Here is a 24982-nt window from a genome sequence, read left to right as displayed (position 1 = left end):
GTTGTCAAGAGTCACCAGTGAACTGTTCTCAAAGAATGAACAGTGTCCAACAACAATCAATACATATGACACCTTGGTCACAACATATAGTGATATTCACAATCATCCTGGAGTCGACAAAGATACATTTGTAATTCAGGACTTCCTATGGCCCTCATTTTATGTTGATTACAGTTTGTGCCTGAGATATTGTTAATAATTTTCATTTGGAACTGTCTTAATTCTGTACTCTGTGTACATCTAAGCGGAATAAGGTTGTAAGTTTTCCAATCTGATTCAGTTGACCAGTCTGGTGTGTAACGGGAGTGTATTTTCTGGAAATTCTATTATTGACTGAGTAATAACTGTTATTTGGGTCACAATGTTTAATGTTTTGAGGGATTGCTATTATCGATCACATATCGTATCAGAAATGTTCAGTACTTTTCATACATAGGGAGCAGGCTTTAAGGTAGCACTTTAGAGTTACCCCCCCCCCCCCCCCCCCCCCCCCCCCTTGACTAAATGTTTTCATTAGTTCTATGTACTTCCGGGAGACTACAAGAAGATCCTGCGTTGGTGGCAATGGTCGCAAAGTGTTCGAACGCTCACGAATCAGTGACTGTGTATATAAAGGCTGGTTGTCGTGTTGACAGAACGGACACACACAGATTAGCTGTAGTATATATCTGCCTGCCTTCTTCAAAGTGTTCGCTGTGTTACATTCAGTAAAACTGTTTCTCACTCTCACACCAAGACTAAACCTCTGTTGTGACATTATGTATCGTGGTCTTGTTTGCTGAATACAAATAGTTGTAAATTTCAGACTTCTCATTGTAATATTTTGCTGGCTCAGTGGGGATTTTGTATAGTTTTGGCATGACAATTCTTAACCGTAACAGGTGGTAGACCGCCTGCAAAGAGAAGGAAGTATAGAAACCTGGACTCTAGAATCGACCGTGAAAAGAAATGACTTCTTGGCCGGAAGGAAATATACAGTGAAGCCTCGTTAGTCTGGACGCCAATAATCCGGATGTCTCGTCTCCCGGACGATTTCAGCTTGTTACCAATTAATGCCTATATAATTTCCTGACACCTACTAGCTGTAGTCAATCAGTAAAATAAACAGTAAATTGCTTCACTGTCCGCACACTGTAAATCATTATCACGAACCGTAACAGCGCCTCCCGGGCCTCCTGGGCGATGTTTACATAACTGCCCTCAGTCATTGGGAACAGTAAACATTGAGTTGACATGATGAACTCTAAACTTTTGAGAAATGTCAATTACGGGATGTTTTAATTAGACATTACAAGTTTTCCCGACTGAATATGCTGTACATTCACAGTTTGTTTGACACCTATAAGCAAACATGGCGAGTCAACCTACCAAGCAAAAACGAAACGAGATAACCACATTTGACAAAAAGAGAGATTACAGGGTATAAAGAGCATCCTAAAGCAAGTTTAGATTTCTTAAGTAAACACTTTGGTGAAATATTTGGACACTCAGTGGGGAGATCTACGATCGGGGACATCTTGAAGAGCAAGGAGAAATGGCTTACCATTCCTGAAGACACCGCAGCCCTGTCTCGAGCACGAAACGCCAAATATCAGAAAATGGAGGAGGCGCTCTTTTTATGGATGAATGAAATGACCAGCAAGAATGCAGCTGTTAATGACGAGATGTTGATTTTAAAAGCGACAGACTGCGGTGACAAGTTGTCAATTACAGATTTCGTGTACTCTCGTAGATGGCAGACCAGATTCAAATCTCGACACTATATATCGAAGCAAGTGCTCCAGGCAGAAGCAGCCAGCGCCGACAAGACTGCAGTCATCGCGGTGAGAGAGGAACAGAAGATAATTTTGAGCGAGCATGATGCCGAAACAATTTTCAACATTGATGAAACGGGACCTTTTTACAAATTTGGACCAAATAACACATTAGCAACTAAAGCCACGTCTGGTGTGAAACGTTCGAAAGACAGAATAACTGTGGCGCTGTGTGTGAATGCAAGTGGAACTGTGAAAGTTAAGCCATTTGTGATTGGTAAAGCAAGGAGATCGTGATGTTTCAGACGTGATTTTAATCCAGAAGTGTGCCTGAGATACCGACATAACTCAAAGGCGTGGATGACCAGTGAACTCTTTTCTGATTGGCTGAAACATTTTGACAGGCAGATGCGGTCACGAGGACTTAAAGTGATTTTGCTTCTAGACAATGCTGCAAGTCTTCGATTTTACAAAATGTGACCATGCATTTCTTGCCATCAAATACCACATCACACATTCAACCAATGGATGCAGGAATAACCTGGACTTTCAAGGCTTACTACAAAAGATCGCTTGTCAGGCATTACATCACCTGTGCTGAGGGAGGACTCGATCAAATACAGGCACTTCTCTTTGTGAAAACCAGTTGGGATGAAGTCAGTGCGAAAACAATTAGGAACTGCTACAGGCATGTGAACGTAATATCTCATGATGGTGATTCAGATTTTGTGAATGAAGATGACATTGCATTGTCACAACTGAGACTCATCCTGAATGAATTTCCTTCATCAGATGTTGTGAGTGTAGAAGAACATGTCGCCGAAGGAGACAGTGAAACATCATGCGAGCCACTCACGGACAGTGAAAACATTGACATAGTTCAACCAACTGATGATTGTCAGGAAGAGGAGGAGGAAAGTGATCCCTCACCGGTGCCACCGAGTTCAACAGAGGCAAAGAAATATCTGGAAAGTCTGGTGACATATTTTGAGACAGTCGGAGATGAGATATCACTCGAGAAAATCATGAATTCAATGAAAAAGGTAAATCAAACACATGCAACTATGTACTTGGAAAACTAGCCACAAAAGACTTTGCAATGTCTTGAATCTATTTACATGTATTGTTGTGCTTGCTATTGGTCATTTTATACGCTTTATAAAGATTAAATGCATATTTGTTTAATCCAGAGTCGTGTCTTTTTTGTAATGGTAAAGGGAAGAAACTGTTGGTGAGACGTGGGTTTTGATTCAGTAGTCCGGATGGTTCGCATGCCGGACGAATTTGCTGAAAAACACAACCATCCGGATGAACGATGCTTCACTGTATATATACATACATACACACACACACACACACACACACACACACACACACACACACACACACACACACACACACACACACACACACACACACACACACACACACACACACACATATATATATATATATATACATGAATTACATTATTAGCATGTGTCGGCATAAAGTGACGTATGAAATAAAGTGATATCTGATGACATGAAATATTGATAACAGTAAATATAGTATATTCTGTCATTAAGTAAATTATTATATGTAATGTATATTACGTGTATTGACATATGATGTCTCAGTTATAACTGTAATATGTGTTATGTCGTGATGTTTCTGTGACAGACTATAGTTAATCCCTCCATTGTTTTTCTGTTTCCCATGGTCGACTAAATCTCAGCCTAGAACAATAGATGCCGGCAAAGTGAGGTGTCCCCCCTTGAAAGGGTTCTTGAAGTACCCTCCTAAATTGCAGAATGAGCAGAAGTCCCTCATATATACAACTGTGAAAACAGTAGTGAAAGATAGAGAGACAAACATGTGTTCACTCACCAAGTACCCATAAGATAACAGGGGTGAAGTGATGACTTATGCCCGGTCCTTAGTTGACTGATCAAGGGAGATGAAGTACATATAAACCCAGGACTCCGAGCCTTAAGGGGGAGGCAGAAGGGCAAATGTAGATGGAGACGCAGACACAGTCTCGGCAGCAGTCCAGTGCACACCCCAGCTAGTTTGGATCTTGTCCTAATGGCACACTGGACCTATGACGCGACAGATGTCCTGCTTGGATCTCCTTGTACTTCTGGTCTTGTCTCTTACTTTGTTACAAGTAAGAGGCGGAAGAAGGGTTCTTGAATGTGACAATTGCTAGCGGTCCTCAGTAGCACAGTTGGTTGTGGTGCCGATTTATGATGTACAGTTGCACAACTGTGCATTGGGAGTTCATATCCCGCTATTGCCTCAGTAGACCCCAAGCAACTTTCATGCACCAAGGGACTTGAGACTCTGGCACCTTTCGTGAAGCCAAGGATCAATATCATATCAGATGTATCTCTGAAAAGGGTCTAGTTGAGCGAGGCACTCTCATGAAGAGAGAAGGCACTTACATAGTGCCCATTTGGAAAAATGCACAAAACATCTTTCTAATTCTCCCTTTGGTGACTGTGGCTACAAACGGACCTACTTAATGTTTTTAATCTTTCTGTCTTTAGGACGTAAACGTAAAGTGGTGGATTGGAAAGCGGGATACAAAGGCATATAGTGTCTTAATATTAGACTCAGTCCTCCACAGATGAAATCAATATTTAGATGTGATCCAAAACCTCTATTCCTTATACTACTCCATAGGTGATTGGACATATTCATGTGGCCACCGTCTGGTCATATACCAACGGATTCTTGGGTTCTTTAAAGTGCACATGGATTTGTACTGTGCACTAGAAGTTGTGACAACATAGAAAGAGTCTGCACCTAAAGCTGACTCCAAGATTTTTACACCCGATCACAGGTGGGCTCGATCCCAGCACTCCAGCACAGATAAAGATTTAAACTACCATATATCCGTCAAAATATTTTGGTCTTACATAAAATATGATAAGGAAATGGGCTATAGATTGCCATCAACTAAACATTTACCACCGCACTGGAGGGACACCACATGGGGACACTACTTTTTCTACCTGCATTGACTCTTGATCTACACCTTCCCAACACTGACTGACTTTTTAGGCCGTTCGTAATGACCCGTGTTCTATATTACTTGTTTAGATATTGTTTAACGCCGCACTTAGCAATAATCCAGCTATATTGCAACAATTAGTATGTAGTCGAGTCTGGATCAGACGATCCAATGACTGACAACATGAACATGGATTAGCGTGTCAACCAAATCATTGAACCTGACCACCAGATTCCTGTTAACCGTCTCTTACGACAAACATGGGTTGGTGAAGATCCGTTCTAACCTGGCTCTTCACGGGTCAACAGATATTCAACAACGGTGGTTGACACATTACCTTTTAATCGGCATGGACTTACAGTACCCTCTTATGAGCCGACATGCCTGAATAAAGAAATAGGATATTTATATTATGAATAAATGTGGCACTTTTCTCAGTGTGAATTGGAATAACAGAGGGAAATTGTCATTTGTATTAAATTGAATTATAAATTAAATTCATTTTCAGGATTGTCAATATCATAGTAAACTGTTGTTATTACACTTAATAAATACTTACAGAAGGCAAAGTATCCGATCAACAGAATTAGCAACACCTGAATGCATTTTCGTTTGCCCATCGCTGAAAAAGTGTGAAAAATACATATCAGACGTAAATACTTGGCATGTACAATACGTACCTTCAGGGCCATTATTTCGAAACAAAATAGATTTGAAGCGTTCTCTCGAAAACGATAAATATCAAAACACATTGGGAAATGCATGGACTGAAGGGTAATAGCATGTGCATCAATCTGTGCATTAGGGACACGATTACAAACATTCACCAAGTAAACCGGACAACCCGATCTCTAAATTGACAAGCATGAGTTACTTCGAATTCGGATCTTCATATGTGTGTGGGTGATTATGAGAGTGGGTGAGATAATATTTAAAGTCACATCGGCATTTTTTCAGCTATATCGTGACTATGAGAGCTCCAAATCAAAATATACTTAGGTGATGTAAATACCTGTGAACGAAGGACAACAAATAACAATACTATCAGTGACAAACATGTAAAACTAGCATGTAATGAAAAAGCATGAAAAAGACATCACTACACAGAACAATATGGAAATTGACTATATAAGGTAGATCACCATAACTCAAGGGCCAAGGTCTAGTGTTATCATCGGCAGAAATGCTGGGAATATTGGCACAAGGAGTGTCATCATCAGCAGAAGTGCTGGGAATATCGGCATGGAGAGTGTGATCATTGCCAGATGTACAAGGAATAAGAGAATGACAAATGTTATCATCGATAGAAGTGCTGTAAATATTGTCATGACGAGGGTCATCATCAGCAGAAGTGCTATGAATATTGACACGACGAGTCATCAGCAGAAGTGAGTGAGTTGGGTCACAAATGTTCCAGCTATATAGCGGTTGTCTCTAAATAATCGAGTGATTAATAGCATGAGCATCGATCTGCGCAATTGTTAACCGATGACATGTGTCATCTAACTCAGCGAGTCTGACCACTCAATCCCACTAGTCGCCTTTTATGGCAAGCATGGGTTGCTGAAGGCCTATTCTATCCCGGACCTTCACAGGTCTCAACAGAAGTGAGGGAATACAGGCATAGCAAGTGTCATCATCAGCAGAAGTGAGAGAATATGGGTAAGACGAGTGTCATTATTGGCAGATGTGCAAGGAATATGATCATGACGTGTGTCATTATCGACTGAAGTTGTGCAAATATTGTCATCACAAGTGTCATCATCGACAGAAGTGCTGTAGACCTTGGCATGACGAGTGTTATCATCGACAGAAGTGCTGGAAATATTGTCAGGACGAGTACATTTATGAGTAGACGTGTTAGGAATATGGTCATAGGGAATGTCATCAGCAGCAGAATGTGCAGGGAATATGGTCACAAGGGAAGTGTTGTGAATGGGATAGTGACGAGTGTCATTATCGGCAGAGGTGCAGGGAATATGAGCCTGACGCTTGTCATCAGTGTTTCGTATTTGGGGTGATGCTTAAGTAATGTTGCTGAGAGTGAGTGACTGAGTTAATATTTAACGTCACAATATCTCAGCCATATCGTGACGAGAACATTTAATACTGAAATGAAACATATGTCTATTATAAAACCTGTCAACGCAGGACAGTGAAACAACTGGAATATCACAGATGAGAATACAAAACTAGTAATTGTACCTAAAACAATTTATCTATAGAGGACAATACAAGATACAAATGGGCTATAGATTGCTAACAACTGAAGGTAGATCACCATACTAGGGACGATGAGGACTTACAGTACCTTTGCTACCTGCATGGACCCTAGCTGGATCTACATCATCCCCTCAGCCGTCAGCAATTTGGTAAATCTCGCCATGCAAATAAAATGACACTTATGCTACGATTACAAACGTGGAAAGTTTGAATTTACTTTAAATGTTTGTTTGACTTACGTACCCTCTCAGGCTGACAATAGTTTTACAGTACTTCAACCCCCTTTGAGGATACAGCCACTAACAAGCACAATTATGAATTTAAACTTCCAATAATAAAATATTTATCTATTTACAATTCAGTCAATAAATCTAATTCTTTTAAAAGTGCAATGATTAAATGAGAGCTTGAGTTATTAAAAGATCCTTCAGAGTTCGTGAATTAAAATACTGATCCCTTGTGATGGAATACTCAACACAGTCAAGCACGATATGCTTGACTGTGATTCTTCCACCACAACGGATACAAAACGGAAGATCCTCACCTTTAAGCAAATATTTATATGTATATCTTGTGTGGCCAATACGACATCGTCGCATGATGACCTCCTCAAATCTGGACTGACAACCCAAGTAAGTGTAACCAATATACGGTTTAATTTCATGTAATTTATTGATACCTACTTGAGTGTCCCACTTCTTCTGTATCAGATCACGGATATACGTTCTAATGCAAGCTTTGTAATCTGAATATGGAATAAGAAGTGGTGTCACAGATTTGTTGAGTGCTGCTTTTGCAACAAGATCGGCTATCACATTCCCAGAAATACCTACGTGACTGGGTAACCAACAAAAGACGATGTCGTATTGGCCAGTAGCAAGAATATTACACAGTTCAACAATTTCAATTAAAAGTGGATGTTTGCAAGAAATATTTTTAATAGCCTGAAGGCAAGAAAGTGTGTCGGAATATATTATATACTGTTTACGTTTCGGGTGTCTTTCAATATATTTAGGAGCTGTTAATATGGAGTTAGCTTCTGCCGTAAAAATAGAACTATTGTCTGGTAATGTAGAAGATATCTGATATTGTTCTGGATCCAATGACAGTAGCACAAGCCACTGCGCCACCGTCCTTGGACCCATCTGTAAATAAGGATTTGTAATTGTTATATTTATGTTTCAGTTGATTATATTCTTGTTTATACTGTAATTCATTCGTTTCTGATTGTTTTAATGTAGTTAATGTTAGGTCAACCTGTGGCCTAACCAACTGCCAAGGAGGAGAGGAAAGCAGACGGAAAGAAACTATGTTGTCCAGCTCAATACCAGCAGCAGCAATAAACAGCTTTATTCTGAGACCAAGAGATGGAACAAGAGAAGACTTTTTGCTATACAAATCCTCATAAAGAGGATTGAAGACACAGTTATAGGCTGGGTTACATTCGTTAGAGTATAGTTTTGTGATATATTGTAAAGATGATCTGATACGGCGTTGTGCAAGAGATGGTTCATCGGCCTCAACGTAAAGACTGTCAATAGGTGAAGTTCGGAAATACCGAAGACAAAGTCTTCGACCTTGGTGGTGGACAGAATCAAGAAGTTTAAGGCTGCTTTTGCAGGCTCCACCATATACGATGGAGCCATAATCAATTTTAAAATGTACGAGTGATCGATAGAGATGGATAAGGGTAGCTTGATCCCCTCCCCATTTAGACTTTGACACCACTTTCAACAAGTCAAGTGCTTTCAGGCATTTAGTTTTAAGTGAGTAAAAACGTTAAGTGTGAGTCAAAGATTAGACCCAAGAATTTGGCTTCTTTAACAACTTTAATGGGCGTCCCATCTAGAGACAGTTCAGGGTCTTTATGTGGTTTGTATTTACGACAAAAATGTATGCAGTTAGTTTTTGATTTAGAAAATTTAAAGCCGTTTTCAAGACACCATTTGTTAATCTTGTTTAAACACAACTGCAATTGCCGTTCAATGGCATGCAATATTTGACAAGAAATATCAAAATCATCCACAAATAACGATCCATCAATTGAATCGTTTTTCAGCACACAGTGTTTCATATAAAGCCCAGTTAGCCGTTTTAAAATTTCGTCTTGATGATGGAGGAACATCGGATGGAGTTACAGCTTTTAATACAGTAGGAAAATGGTCACTTCCACAGAGGCCATCGTGGACTGACCATTCGAATTCATTTAGTAGTTCTGAAGTTGTGAGGGACGAGTCGAGAGCAGAATAGGTCCCTGTACCAGGGTGTAAATATGTGTTGGAACCATCATTATAAATACATAAATCATTGTCAGAACAAAAGTCCTCCAACAACGTACCTTTAGTGTTTGTAGTTACACTACCCCAGAGTGGGTTGTGCCTATTTAAATCTCCCATTATAATACAGGGCTTCGGGAGCTGGTCATACAGAGCTTGAAGATCAGTTTTGGCAAACGTCGAAGATGGTGAAATATAAAGATAGCACAGTTTAAACGCTACATGTAAAGTAATTCTCACTGCAACAGCCTGCATATTAGTATTGAGTGAAACAAGGCTTTGAATAACGTATTGTCTGACTAGAATGGATGATCCGCCAGTGGCCCTATCACCCGGAGGTGAAAAACAATGATATGCATTGAATTGACGAAGATCAAAAGTATCTGTTTGTTTTAAATATGTCTCTTGGAGACATATCGCTGAAGGTGTAAAATCTTGGACTAATAGCTGTAACTCATGTAAATTAGTCCTCAATCCTCTGCAGTTCCACTGTACAATATTATTGGAATAAACCATCTTTTGGGGGGATTTATTGGGGATCTACCCCGCACTCTTTTGGAGGGCGACAAGCTATGTGCCCTAGAATGGACGTTTTCAGAAACGTCCATGCCTTCAAGAGACCCGTATTTATTGAACAATTGAATTTTATTTTGTGATCCTTTTGGAGCTCTACCACTTTGTTGTTTTGAAGCATCAGACTTTGGCTTCGGTTTACTTTTCACTGTTTGTTGACTATCAGCTTTGGATTGAGACTTTAAATGTGACTGAGATGATGATTTGTGATCAGAAGACGACTTTGAGGTACTAGGAAGTGATTCCTCCGTCTGTGATGAAATAGCAAGGTACAAAAGCTGTGGAGAATTGCAATTTACCCAAGTCAAGGTAGTTTGGCAGCCTGTGGTTGACGTTGTTTTAGAGCTAGAACCCGATGATGTTTTTGCTACTGTAGCATAACTTTCTGGAAGACCAGATCTCTTTACCAGTGTTTTGGACTCAGAAAAAGATATATTTTGAGTGAATTTTATTTTATTGATCTCCATTTGCTCTTTCCAAATAGGACACTGTTTGGAAAATGAAGAATGGTTGCCTGAGCAATTGGTGCATTTTTTAAATTCACTGTCACAATCTTCTGTTGTGTGTGTTTTCTCACTACAGTGAGCACACACAACAGACAATGTGCAAGTATTCACACCGTGTCCACATTTCTGGCATTTAAAACACCTGAGCGGGTTGGGGATGTAGGTTTCAACTTGTATGTTGCAGTAGCCTGCCTTCACTGATTTCGGAGCATTTGAACATGGGAAAGTAAACAGATACGTATTTGTTTTGATGGTTTCGTTGTTTCTGCGAGTTGAAAAGCGTTTGAAATATAGTACACCTTGATCCTATATCGAGGTCCGACATGTCATCAAACAATCGATCTCTATCTCTATCTCATGATACCTTTACTTGTATTCAAGGTTTTGTGTGCAGAAACCGTGACGGGAATGCCCACGAAAGATTTAATATTCATCAGATTTGTTGCTTGCTGCTTTTTCCCGCACTCGACTAGCAGGGCACCCGAACGTAAGCGTCTTATGTTCTTCACATCCCCAGCAATGCCTTGAATACCTTTGGATACAGCAACGAGGTTCAACTTTAAAGGTGTCTTGTCAGGAGTCTCAATCACAATGAAGCCTGGCCAATACTCAATCGATAAAGACGGTCTATGGTCAGTATCAACAGGGTCAATATCAAGTGGACGTTTCGGTTTTTTTTGTTGGTGTTTCATAAGCCATATCCATGGTTAGTGTAATATGGTTCATCATCCGAGCTCCCCACCCACCACGGAGTATCACAAGGACAATACTAAAGCAAGCAGGCCTCCAGCTTGCAGCACCAAGGATACCCGAATGATATACTCCAGCAGATGAATTTGAAATAATTAATCTACCAGATTGGTCCATGAGGAACCGATTTCTGGGCATAAGACTCTAGGCAAAAGTTCAGAACTTCAAAAATGCATTTTAAAATCAGAAAATTTCAATGAACAAATAGGCCAAGACCGAAAGTGAAAATCCAAATAAAATTTGTGCAATGATATATATACTCCATGCACAGGGCTCTGCATGACCAGCCAATTGGTCGAACTGAGCCCATTCAACCACCAGTCTAGGCGAAGTCAGGGCCAAAGTGGTGTATTGAGCAACAGGAACACGTTTGCAAGCCCCTATTGCCCTCAACCACCAGGATCCCTTCCTCCGCCGACACAGGGCCGCAACCCATGGCAAACGGGTTGGTGGACCAAATATCCCCCCGGGTCCACAACGGGGGTGTCGGCGAGCTCTTAGCATTACCCAGCACTCACCATGAAGAGGTGGCTCGCCACGGGTGCCTGTTGCTGAGAACAAAGGAACGAGCTTGCAACGATAACTTATAACAAACTATGTTTGTAACAAGAAATATGTTTGGATTCTGTTTCGCCTAAGGACAAGTTTATGGTAACTCTACGAATTTACAACTCAAGAATATCAAATGTGAGACGACGGTGAGTTATATAAGTCTGTCCCAAGTTGGCACTGGTGGCAACAATCTCCATATAATTTTGTTAATGTATTCAAAACTTTGTGCATGTGTGAGTAAGTCCATAGATCTTCATAATCTGTATTAACAAATTAGAAATAAAAATAATGCAAGAATCCGGCGGGAGAGGTGTGTTTACTTCCCAAACATATTACAACCTATGTCTTCTCATGTTTGCAGGTGATTTGTTTCCATTAACCATCTCTTGAGTGAAATTGCACCGTAAGATCTATGCTTTAGAAACATTGTGTGATCAAACTGGAATATGGGTAAATTCGGATAAAACCAAAATAATGGTATTTTGCAAAGGTGGTAGACTTCGATCATATGAAAAATGGTATTTTAAAGAAAAACGAGTAGATAGTGTTTCTTCATGTAGATATTTAGGACAAGTATTCACTCCAAAATTATCCTGGAGAAAGGCACAATTTTTCGCTCACAAGCAAACAAAGCCATGATGTCAATTTCATCTCTTTGTTCAGACAAATATTATCAAATAATCTGCAACAGTCATGGACTTCAAGTTTAAACACTTCCTTCCAATGTAACTACTATAGACAGTTCAAATCACTTTTAAATGTAGAATTATGTTTGTCAGATGATATTCCTTCTTGCTTACGATCTTCAGTGATTAGATTTAGATGCCAAAATTATGGTCTTGCTATTGCAACTGGTAGATTAAAAAAGAAAGCACTTAAGGACAGGGTTTGTTTATTTTGTAAATGTAAGGGAAAATATTTTATTGATGATGAACTACATGCACTGCTTTTTGGTGAAACGTATGATAATCTTAGAAAGAAAAATATGTATTGGCTTATACCTTACGTCAAATCACACTATGCGTCGCAAGATATGGTGAATCTATTGACATCACGCAATGTTTCTACCTTGCATAGCATATGTTTATATTTCTATGAATTGTGGAATTTTAGAACCAACCCCACTAATCCATAAGCACTTAAAGAACGAATAAACTCATTTTTTGTACTCTTTTAACCATCACATATGAAAGACTTGTGGTTACTCGTAAGCTGAACACCAAGCTGATTCATAAAAACCTGTGGTCAGTTCATACCGAACGATTAAAAATTGTCAAAAGGCCGTCTGCTTCACTAATGCCAGTGCAGTACGCGGAAGGCTAAAATCTATTTTTCAGAAGTCCCGGGAAGGCTAAAATGTAAACTTCTGTTTTCCAAGGAGAGCTAATTAGGGGAGTACCGCCAAAGCTAAAGATACGGTACCAGGAAGCATAAACCATGTCGAGTGTAGAGAGATTTCTTTTCAAAACATTATTATAATCTTCTTCACTTATTTTGAAGGCACCCGTGGCGAGCCACCTCCTCGTGGTGGGTGCTGGGTAACGCCAAGAGCTCGCCGACACCCCCGTAGTGGACCCGGGGGGATATTTGGTCCACCAACCCGTTTGCCGTGGGTTGCGTCCCGTGTCGGTGGAGGACGGGATCCTGGTGGTTGAGGGCACTGGGGCTTTTAACTGCTTTCCATTGCCCAACACACCACTTTGGCCCTGACTTAACCTAGACTGGTGGTCGAATGGGCCCGGTTCGACCAATCGGCTGGTCATGCCAAGCCCTGTGCATGGAGTATATATATCATTGCACAAATTTTATTTGGATTTTTACTTTCGGCCTTGGCCTATTTGTTCATTGAGCTTTTCGAATTTTAAATTGCATTTTTGAAGTTCTGAACTTTTGCCTAGAGTCTTATGCCCAGAAGGCGGTGGCTCATGGGCCAATCTGGAAGATTAATTATTTCTAATTCTTCTGCTGGAGTATATCATCCGGGTATCCTTGGTGCTGTAAGCTGGAGGCCCGCTTACTTTAGCATTGTCCTTGTGATACTCCATTGGGGGGTGGGGAGCTCGGATGATGAACCGTATTACACTAACCATGGCTTATGAAACTCCAACAAAAAAAGACAAAACGTCCACTTGATATTGACCCTGTTGATACTGACCATAGACCGTCTACATCAATTGAGTATTGGCCACGTTTCATTGTGATTGAGACTCCTGACAAGACACCTTTAAAGTTGAACCCCATTGCTGTATCCAAAGGTATTCAAGGCATTGCTGGGGATGTGAAGAACATAAGACGCTTAAGTTCGGGTGCCCTGCTAGTCGAGTGCGGGAAAAAGCAGCAAGCAACAAATCTGATAAATATTATATCTTTCGTGGGCATTCCCGTCACGGTTTCTGCACAGAAAACCTTGAATACAAGTAAAGGTATCATGAGAGATAGAGATCGATTGTTTGATGACATGTCGGAACTTGACATAGGATCTCAAATGAAGGATCAAGGTGTACTGTATGTCAAGCGCTTTTCAACTCGCAGAAACAATGAAACCGTCAAAACAAATACGAATCTATTTACTTTCTCATGCCCTAATGCTCCGAAATCAGTGAAGGCAGGCTACTGCAACGTACAAGTTGATACCTACATCCCCAACCCGCTAAGATGTTTTAAATGCCAGAAATGTGGACACGGTGTGAATACTTGCACATTGTCTGTTGTGTGTGCTCAGTGTGGTGAGAAGACACACACAACAGAAGATTGTGACAGCGATTATAAAAGATGCACCAATTGCTCAGGCGACCATTCGTCCTTTTCTAAACAGTGTCCTATTTGGAAAGAGCAAATGGAGATCAATAAAATAAAATTCACTCAAAACATCTCTTTTTCGGAAGCCAAAAAACTGGTAAAGAGATCTGATCTTATAGAAAGTTATGCATCAGTAGCAAAAACATCATCGGGTTCTAGCTCTAAAACAACGTCAACCACAGGCTGCCAAACTACCTTGACTTGGGTAAATTGCGATTCTCCACAGCATTTGTACACTGCTATATCATCACAGACGGAGGAATCACTTCCTAGTACCTCAAGGTCTTCTGATCACAAATCATCATCTCAGTCACACTCAAAGTCTCAATCCAAAGCTGATAGTCAACAAACAGTGAAAAGTAAACCGAAGCCAAAGTCTGATGCTTCAAAACAACAAAGTGGTAGAGCTCCAAAAGTATCACAAAATAAAATTCAATTGTTCAATAAATACGGGTCTCTTGAAGGCATGGACGTTTCTGAAAACGTCCATTCTAGGGCACATAGCTTGTCGCCCTCCAAAAGAGTGCGGGGTAGATCCCCAATAAATCCCCCCCCAAAAGATAGTTTATTCCAATAATATTGTACAGTGGAACTGCAGAGGATTGAGGACTAATTTACATGAATTACAGCTATTAGTCCAAGATTTTACACCTTCGGCGATATGTCTCCAGGAGATATATTTAAAACAAACAGATACATTTGACCTTCGTCATTTTAATGCATATCATTGTTTTTCACCTCCGGTTGATAGAGCCACTGGCAGGTCATCCGTTCTAGTCAGACAAAACGTTATTCAAAGCCCTGTTTCACTTAATACTAATATGCAGGCTGTTGCAGTGAGAATTACTTTACATGTAGCGTTTACGTTATGCTCTCTCTATATTTCGCCGTCTTCAACGTTTGCCAAAACTGATCTTCAAGCCCTGTATGACCAACTCCCGAAGCCCTGTATTATAATGGGAGATTTAAATGGGCACAACCCACTCTGGGGTAGTGTAACAATAAACACTAAAGGTAAATTGTTGGAGGACTTTTGTTCTGACAATGATTTATGTATTCATAATGATGGTTCCAGCACATATTTACACCCTGGGTCAGTGACCTATTCTGCTCTTGACCTGTCACTCACAAATTCTGAACTCCTAAATGAATTCGAATGGTCAGTCCACGATGACCTCTGTGGAAGTGACCATTTTCCTACTATTCTCAAATCTGTAACTCCATCTGATGTTCCTCCATCATCAAGGCGGAATTTTAAAAAGGCTAACTGGGCTTTATATGAAACACTGTGTGCTGAAAACCTTCAACCTGGGCGTTTTATTGACGTTCCCGATGCTATTAAATGCTTTTCTGATGAACTGAATTCCATAGCTGATGAGTGTATACCAAAGTCCTCTGTAGTTCCACACTTAAGAAAACCATGGTTCAACGATGAGTGCAAACAAGCTAGGAAGGCAAGGAAAAAAGCAGAACATTATTTCCGTCGCCATCGTATGGTGCATAATTTAAATAAATTTAAAATTTTAAATGCTAAAGCAAGGCGTACTTTTAAACAGAACCAACGCCAATCTTGGCAAAATTATGTATCTAAAATAAATTCTCAGACACCCATGTCCAAGGTATGGAACATGGTCCAAAAAATTAAAGGTAAAGGCACTAAATCTACTGTCCATCATCTTAAACATGGAGATCAGTTACTTACTGATAAATCAGATATCGCAAATAAACTGGGCGAAACCCTTGCTAAACACTCTTCCTCTTCTAATTATTTACCTAAATTCCAGCAGTATCAAAAACAACAAGAAAAGAAAACTATTAATTTCAATTCTGATAATGGGGAAGATTATAATGAAACGTTTTCTATTCATGAACTTCATACTGCTCTTGATCAAGCTCATGATACTGCTACTGGAGCTGATAACATACATTATCAACTCCTGAAGCACTTACCAGAATCCTGCCTAGAAACTCTCCTAAATACTTTTGATGATATTTGGACATCGGGTAACTTTCCTCCGTCATGGCGTGACGCCATAGTAGTACCAATACCTAAAGTATTTCTCAAAAGTGAGAAATATAAGTGTTTAGACAAGTTTAGAATATCTGGTTCTGACATTGATTTAGATAATTATACACTTTCTAGAAACATGTTTAAGAATGCATGCAAAGGAAAGAAGGATAGATATAACAATGTGGACAAAGCGGATGTGATGGAAGTGTTTAGAAAGGGAGGTGTGACTACACAGGACTTGTGGAAATACATTAAACGTTATAACAGACAAGGAAAGTCGGGCAGTGAATCAATCACACCTGATGAGTGGTATGAACATTTTTCAGCTTTACTCAACAGCAATAATTTTGAAACTGACACAGACTTTAGTGATTATGTACATAAATTTGTCAGTGATTATGAGCATGTTGAGGAGCACTCAGACTTTAGTGCTAATACTGAAAGTGTTCGAGAGTTAGACAAAACTGTGACTGTTGAGGAAATCTGTTCAGTGATTTATAATCTGCCAAATGGAAAGGCCCCGGGTCCCGATGGAATTTTGAATGAACATTTGAAAGCTGTTTGTCATGTACTTATGCCATATATCCACATGTTGTTTAATAAGATACTAGATGTCGGTGTGTACCCATCACAATGGGCAGAAGCAATAATATTCCCTATCCACAAGAAGGGAGAAAAAGCAGAACCGAATAATTATAAGGGAATCTCCTTGTTGTCGGTTATAGGAAAAGCCTTTACCAAAATATTGAATAACAGACTTGTTAACTGGTGTGAGAATGAAGCGAAGCTGTATGAGGAACAAGCTGGCTACAGACATGGTTATAGCACTGTTGACAATATATTTATTCTGCAATCACTCATTCAGAAATATTTGTCCAAGTCAAGAGGACGCTGCTATTGTTTATTCATAGACTTTTCAAAGGCTTTCGATAGCGTTCAGCATCACCTCATGAAATATGTTTTATTACAGCGAGGTGTGAAAGGTAAATTTTTCACAGTTATCTCATCTATGTACAGCCAGCTTAAGTCATGTGTGGTCGTTCATAAGTTTTCACTGTCTGAGTACTTTGATTGCACGGTGGGCACCAGGCAGGGGTGTATGATTAGTCCCCTTTTATTCACTCTTTTTATGAATGAGCTAGTAGATACTGATAGACTTGATGACTGCACGGGTATATTTGTAAATGAGCAGGCAGATAACATCTCTTTGTTAATGTTTGCAGATGACATTGCCAGTGTTGGAGACTCCGTTAGAAGACTGCAGCATCAAATAGACACCCTAAGTAGATTTTGTAGTCAATATGGGATGAAGGTAAATTTGGATAAGACCAAGGTTATGGTGTTTAGAAGGGGTGGTGTAGTGACAACAAAGGAACAGTGGTACTATAATGGTTCGCCATTAGAAACAGTGTCAGCTTATAAGTATCTTGGTGTGTTCTTTACCCCTAAACTCTCATGGGGCTTAGCAAGGAATACCTTAGCACAACAAGGAGAAAAGGCACTTTACGTCTTGTTTGGCTTTTTAAAAAGGGCAAGGATTAACATTAAAGAATCTCTGTTTTTATTTGACAGGATGGTTTCTCCAACCTTGTGCTATGCCTCAAGTGTCTGGGGTTTTGAAAGCATAAAGGCGATAGAAAATGTTCAATGTAAGTTTCTCAGGAAACTTCTCTATGTTAACTCTAACACTCCAGCAGCAGCCTTGTATGGGGAGCTGGGAAGGTATCCATTACATGTCACCACTATGTTCAACTCCATTAAATACTGGCTTAAGATCTTGTATATGCCCAGCAACAGATATCCTAAGGCTTGTTACTTGATGTTGCATCAGTTGGATGAGGCTGGAAGACCCACATGGGCCTCAAGAAGTAAACATCTATTGAATATGTTAGGTTTTGGAGTTGTATGGTTGGAGCAAGGTGTTGGAGATTCCTATCTTTTCCTTAGAAATGTCAAAGAAAGGCTGCAGGATTGTTGGAGGCAAACATGGGCACTGTCTGTGAGTGAAACCAGTAAACTCACAAATTACTCCCTCATTAAATCGCTGTTAGAGCCTGAAAGGTATTTGTATGATATTAAAAGTAGAAGTTTACGAATTGCTCTTAGCAGATTTAGATGTGGTAATCACAAACTAGCAGTTGAGACAGGGCGATGGAGAGGAATTTCGAGAGAAGAGAGAGTTTGTAAATATTGTTATGATAATCTGAATGTTATGGTCGTTGAGGACGAAGTTCACTTTATTACTTCATGTCACTTGTATAATAATTTGAGAAATATGTTTTTGCCAAGCATTAGCACAAGTAGCCTTTGCAATGTTGACAAATTTGTAAAAGTAATGAAAGATAGCTCTGTGTGTGAACATTTATCCTTGTACATCATGAAATGTCTCCTGAAAAGACAAGCCTATCTCAGTGTGTAAAGACAAAATTATTTAAAGGGAATTTATGAGCGCTTCATTTACTATCATCAGATCTCAATGATCACTGTAAACTGTACTGCCAATATGGTTTGATCTGTATTACTTGATGCCATAACCATACACAAGGAGCACTCCACTCGCTTTCATTGTATATATTATTGTTAATGTTTGACTTGAATGTTTAATGATGGATATATATTTTTGGAAAAATGCTTAATGTTGTTAAGGATGAAGCTCACCTAATAATTCTATGTTACTTACATAAATAAATAAGTTTTTGCCAAGCATTAGCATAAGTAGTAATCTTCACAAATTTGTGAAAGTAATGAGAGACAGCTCTGTGAGTGATCATTTATTTCTGTATATATAAAAAAAAAATTTGAAAACCAATACCTAAACCTGGACGTGATCATACTGATCCGTCCAATTATCGTCCGATTTCATTAACTAGCTGTGTTTGCAAGACGATGGAACGCATGATAAATAATCGACTTGTTTGGTATTTGGAAACTAATAACCTTATCACAGATATACAATGTGGTTTCCGGAAAAACAGAAGTACTGTCGATCACTTAGTGCGTTTAGAATCATTTGTAAAAAACGCACTAATTAACAAGCAACACGCTGTGTCTATCTTTTTTGATCTTGAAAAAGCATATGACACTACTTGAAAATATGGCATTTTAAGAGATTTACATGACTTTGGGTTGCGAGGTCGTTTGCCTCAATTTATAGCCAAGTTTTTAAATAACAGACAATTCCAGGTCCGTGTGGGTTCTACCCTGTCTGATCATTACAATCAGGATCAGGGTGTTCCACAAGGCAGTATTTTGACAGTCACTCTTTTAGCATCAAGATCAACAGTTTATCAAAAGTTTTAAATGATTCAATTGATGGATCGTTATTTGTGGATGATTTTAATATTTCTTGTCGTGGTAAAAATATGCACACCATTGAACGGCAATTGCACTTGTGTTTAAACAAGATTAATAAATGGTGTCTTGAAAACGGCTTTAAATTTTCTAAATTGAAAACTAACTGCATACATTTTTGTCCTAAATACAAACCACATAAAGACCCTGAACTGTCTCTAGATGGGACGCCCATTAAAGTTGTTAAAGAAGCCAAATTCTTGGGTCTAATCTTTGATTCACACTTAACGTTTTTACCACATATTAAATCACTTAAAACTAAATGCCTGAAAGCTCTTGACTTGTTGAAAGTGGTTTCAAATTCAAAATGGGGAGGCTATCAAGCTACCCTTCTCCATCTATATCGATCACTCGTTCGTTCTAAGCTTGAGTATGGCTCCATCGTCTATGGTGGAGCCTGCAAAAGCAATCTTAAACTTCTTGATCCTGTCCATCACCAAGGTCGAAGACTTTGTCTTGGGTCCTCCAAAACTTCACCTATTGACAGTCTTTACGTTGAGGCCGATGAACCATCTCTTGTACAACGCCGTATCAAATTATCTTTACAATATATCACAAAACTATACTCTAACGAATCAAACCCTGCATATAACTGTGTCTTCAATCCCCTTTATGAGGATTTGTATAGCAAAAAGTCTTCTCTTGTTCCACCTCTTGGACTCAGAATAAAGCCGTTTATTGCTGCTGCTGGTATTGAGCTGAACAATATAGCTCCTTTCCGTCTTCTTTCCTCTCCCCCATGGCAATTGGTTAGGCCACAAGTTGACCTAACACTAACTACATTTAAAAAATCAGAAACAAATGAATTACAATATAAACAAGAATATAATCAACTGAAACATAACTACAGCAATTATAAATCCTTATTTACAGATGGGTCCAAGGATGGTGGCGCTGTGGCTTGTGCCACTATCGTTGGATCCAGAACAATATCGTCTAGTTTACCTGATAACAGTTCTATTTTTACAGCAGAAGCTAACGCCATACTAACAGCTCTTAAATATATTCAAAGACACCCTAAACGTAAACAGTATATAATATATTCCGACTCTCTTTCTTGTCTTCAGGCTATTAAAAATATTTCTTGGAAACATCCACTTTTAATTGAAATTATTGAATTGTATATTAATCTTGCCACTGGCAAATACGACATCGTCTTTTGTTGGTTACCCAGCCACGTTGGCATTTCCGGTAACGCAATGGCCGATCTTGCTGCCAAGGCAGCACTCAACAAATCTGTGACACCACTTCTTATTCCATACAGCGTTTATAAATCTAGCATTAGAACGTATATCCGTGATCTAATGCAGAAGAAGTGGGACACCCAAGTAGGTATAAATAAATTACATGAAATAGAACCGTATATTGGTTATTGTAAACCAAAAGTCCCGGTGTTCTGTAATCTGTTTGGTTGAAACATGATTAAATGGTGTTAGATTCCCGGAAACTGAAAGACTATTCACCGCGTATTGACACGTAAACAATTGTTTTGTTGTGTCATCAACAGTGGTGACGTCATTCAAATCATATTATGACGTAAAGTTAGAACGACGTCACAAATGAGCAACTCCAGATGCTACCATGGGAACCAGCTGAAACGGCCAGCTGATGACACTTCACTGCTGTATCCGTGTTCGATGTAAACGAGGACAGACACTAAAACCCTTTGGTTTACTTTTGCGTTTACAATGTCCTAATTCCTACTTGGGTTGTCAGTCCAGATTTGAAGAGGCAATCATGCGGCGATGTCGTATTGGCCATACTAGATATACTCATTCCTACCTATTGAAAGGTGAGGATCCTCCGTTTTGCATCCCTTGTGATGAGAGAACCACGGTCAAGCATATCTTTCTTGACTGTGTTGAATTCTCCATCATAAGGGATAAATATTTCAATGTAAAAACAATTAAGGATCTTTTCAACACCGAAAGTTCTCATTTAATTCTTGGATTTTTAAAAGAAATTGATTTCATCTTTGAATTTTGATTATTATGTTCTGTAGATAGCTGTATTTTAATTCATGGTAGTTTAGATTAGTAACTAGAATTGTTAGTGGCTGTACCCTCAAAGGGGGTTGAAGTACCGTAAAATTATTGTCCTCCTGAGAGGGTACGTAAGTCCCAAAACATTTCCTGTACGTTTAGACTTCCACTGTTTTTAGTCGTAGTATATGTGTATTTTTAATTTTTGGCTAGATATGACTAAACTGCTAACAGCTGGGGGGATGATGTAAATACAACTAGGGTCCATGCAGGTAGCAAAGGTACTGTAAGTCCCCATGGTCTCTAGGATGGTGATCTACCCTCAGGTGTTGGCAATCTATAACCTGATTTTATGTTGTATTGTCCGAATAGTGATATACGTTTTAACTTTCCACACTAGTTTTAATCATATTTGTGATATTCTAGTTGTTTTACTGTCCCTCGTTGACAGGTTTTTATAGTATCCATATATTTCACTTCAGTATTAAACGTTCTCGTCACAATATGGCGGAGATATTGCCGATGTGACGTTAAATATTAACTCACTAAAGAGAACTATCTTTTAAAACATGAATCGTCTTCGCATTTTAAATGTATTTAATTAGAAATAATAATAATAATAATAAAAATTATAAAAAAAACATTGGAGGAAGATAAATCCATGCTATTATTAAGTTGCAAACCGGGTGGGCAGACAATAAGCCTACAAGGACATAACACCAATAGGCTAAAACACCCCTAGGCTAAACAACCCAGGAAAAAAGCCCTTGCAAATTAACACCCATAGGATAAAACACCCTCTGTGTTTATTTTGAGTTGACCGGTCTTAGCATGATGTTTGCTGAACAATTCCTCCCACTGCTGACAGCTGTTACGGGCTCCTCAGTGATGATGTTGTTATTTTAACTATGGAATGAAGTCGGCTAAATGTGCTCATCGTGACATGTTAAGATGGTCAGCACCATTATTACTTAATTAAGTGCTTCCTGAGATCCTGCTCCCTTCTTTAAAGTTCGGAGCAGCTCATCAGTTAATGATGCAATATGAAATCAACCTTCCATACCTTGTTACGAGTGTGTAGTTTCTGCATATTTCGTTATTAATTGGGTAATTATCATATTATTGGGCATGATGGATGGTCAGCATTTTTAAGATATTGGTAGCAGGCTGTCCGGAAATTATCTGACCTTGGTTTTCTGTTTGTTACTTCCGGGAGACTGCTAAAGATTTCTGCAGTGTTGGCGATGGTCGTGTGGGCCTGGGCTTTCGGGAAAGGACTGAATACATATATAAAGGCGAGTTGCCATATTGAGACGGGGAGACACAGAGTTTAACTTGAGTAATATCTTTCTACATCTGTAAACGCCTGAAACTGCTGTCAGACCGCTCGCCGTGTTACATTCTGCATAATTGTTTCTCTCTCACACTAAGACTTTGGTAAGTTTGTTATATTATATTTTGTGACCCACAGCCTTACATTTTGTCTCACTTGTATTGTATTTGAAAACGATATTGTGAAATTGACATGTGACTTTGTATAACGTGCTCTCTAATTATTAATAATACAGTATTTGAATGTTTTACACTTGTCTTTGTTCTGCTTTGCTGGTTCACAAGGAGTTTCTTACATCGCCTGCCACGGCAAATTCGTAACAGTAACAACCGTCTGCACATAAGGCATTAAGACTGTAAAGTCTAGTATATCACACTGCATCATGGAGGTTATTAGGAACAATAAAGGTGGTGTCAAACAAGCGCTAGATGGGTATATGTACACCATGACGAGTTCAAATGGAAGTTGTACAAGGTGGCAATGTTCAAATAGATCAAAATTTGATTGTCCAGGTATTTCCACACAAACCTGAATATGGAAGAACCGATTGTGACAAAGGGACACAATCATCCATCTGACAGTACCAACGTCTACATCACCAAGTTCAAGAATGAACTGTTTTATAGTGTTCCAGTAGCTATTGCTAAGTCTGGGAAGATATTTGCAAATGCTCTACACTCAGCATCAAATGAAGTAAAAGCAAAAGTTGGTCGACTTGACAGTCTGAATAGAAATATCCGCCACCACAAATCTGCATCTTATCTCCCAGAGCCCCAATCCCTGGTGGACCTGAAGTTTGAAGAGCCCTGTAATACCACAGGTGGCAGTGTCCCCAGACCCTTCATCACCTATGACACCACTGCTGAATCTGGAAAGCAGAGGATTAGCATCTTTGCCACCGCAGAAACACTAAGAGTTCTTCCTGCATCATCAACAAGGTATATGAATGTTTGCTTCTCCTTATCCCACGTTTTACAGCCAAATTTACGTCATTCGAGCTGAAGTGTCTGACGCACATGTCACCTGTGTCTATGCCCTTCTCTCCAAAAAGACACAGAACATGTATGAGCAACTGTTCCACGTGATAGAGAGCATGTGTGAGGAATTAGGATATAGTGCAGATCCCACGAAAGCAATCATGGGTTTTGAAATAGGTCCAAAGAATGCACTGAGATCTGTGTTTGGTACCCATGTGTCCATCCAATGATGTTCTTTTTTATCTTACCCAGTCAACATGGAGGAAGATTCAGGAGCTTTGGCTTTTGACAGAGTACAAGAGCATGTGCTGCAAGAAAGATTTGAGGACTTTTTGTTCTGGGGGCGTTTAGTCTAGGGGTGTTTTGTCTGAGGGTGTTATGTCCTTGTGGGCCTATTGTCCTATCATCGCAAACATAAGCCGAGCTGTCATGCACATATTCATGGTGGCTGATGCACAGTCAGAATTCACTTCATTGAGGAGGAAGGAAGAGGAGTGAGTGAGTGAGTTAATATTTAACGTCACATCGGCAATATTGCAGCCATATCGTGACGAGAACAAGTAATTATGATAATACAAATGAATTAATAGCACATACATTGTAAAACCCTGTCGACGAAGGACAGTAAAAATAACTAGAATATCACAGAGTAGAATGTAAAACTAGTGAATAGACCTAAAACAATGCATCTACAGAGGACAGTACAATATAAAAATGGGCTATAGGTTGCCAACAACTGAAGGCAGATCACCATACTAAGGACCATGGGGACTTACAGTACATTTGCTTCCTGCATGGACCCTAGTTGGATTTACATCATCCCCTCAGCTGTTAGCAATTTATACAAATCTAGCCATAAAGTAAAAACACACTTATTCTACGATTAAAAAAATGGAA

General features: G+C 39.4%; 1 protein-coding gene across 2 annotated transcripts in view; it reads right to left on the bottom strand.

Moving 5' to 3' along the window:
* The window catches only part of LOC137281239 (uncharacterized), a 77241-nt gene that overhangs the window by 17046 nt on the left and 35213 nt on the right, over positions 1-24982 (bottom strand). The window contains exons 1-2 of one of the 2 annotated variants that reach the window (XM_067812383.1): positions 5312-5376; positions 5090-5136 (exon numbers count right to left, since the gene is read on the bottom strand). Coding sequence is in view for 1 of the 2 variants with exons in the window: in XM_067812382.1 (XP_067668483.1) it covers positions 5312-5372 (61 nt within the window). In the remaining variant the exon portion in view is untranslated. Of the gene's footprint in view, positions 1-5089; positions 5137-5311; positions 5377-24982 lie in introns of those variants that run through there. The other variant, XM_067812382.1, reaches the window with a different exon arrangement.

This window comes from Haliotis asinina, chromosome 4, assembly GCF_037392515.1.
Source record: "Haliotis asinina isolate JCU_RB_2024 chromosome 4, JCU_Hal_asi_v2, whole genome shotgun sequence".
Lineage (NCBI taxonomy): Eukaryota > Metazoa > Mollusca > Gastropoda > Lepetellida > Haliotidae > Haliotis > Haliotis asinina.
The sequence above is the reverse complement of the archived record's forward strand: the minus strand, read 5'-3'. Positions and strand labels throughout refer to the sequence as shown.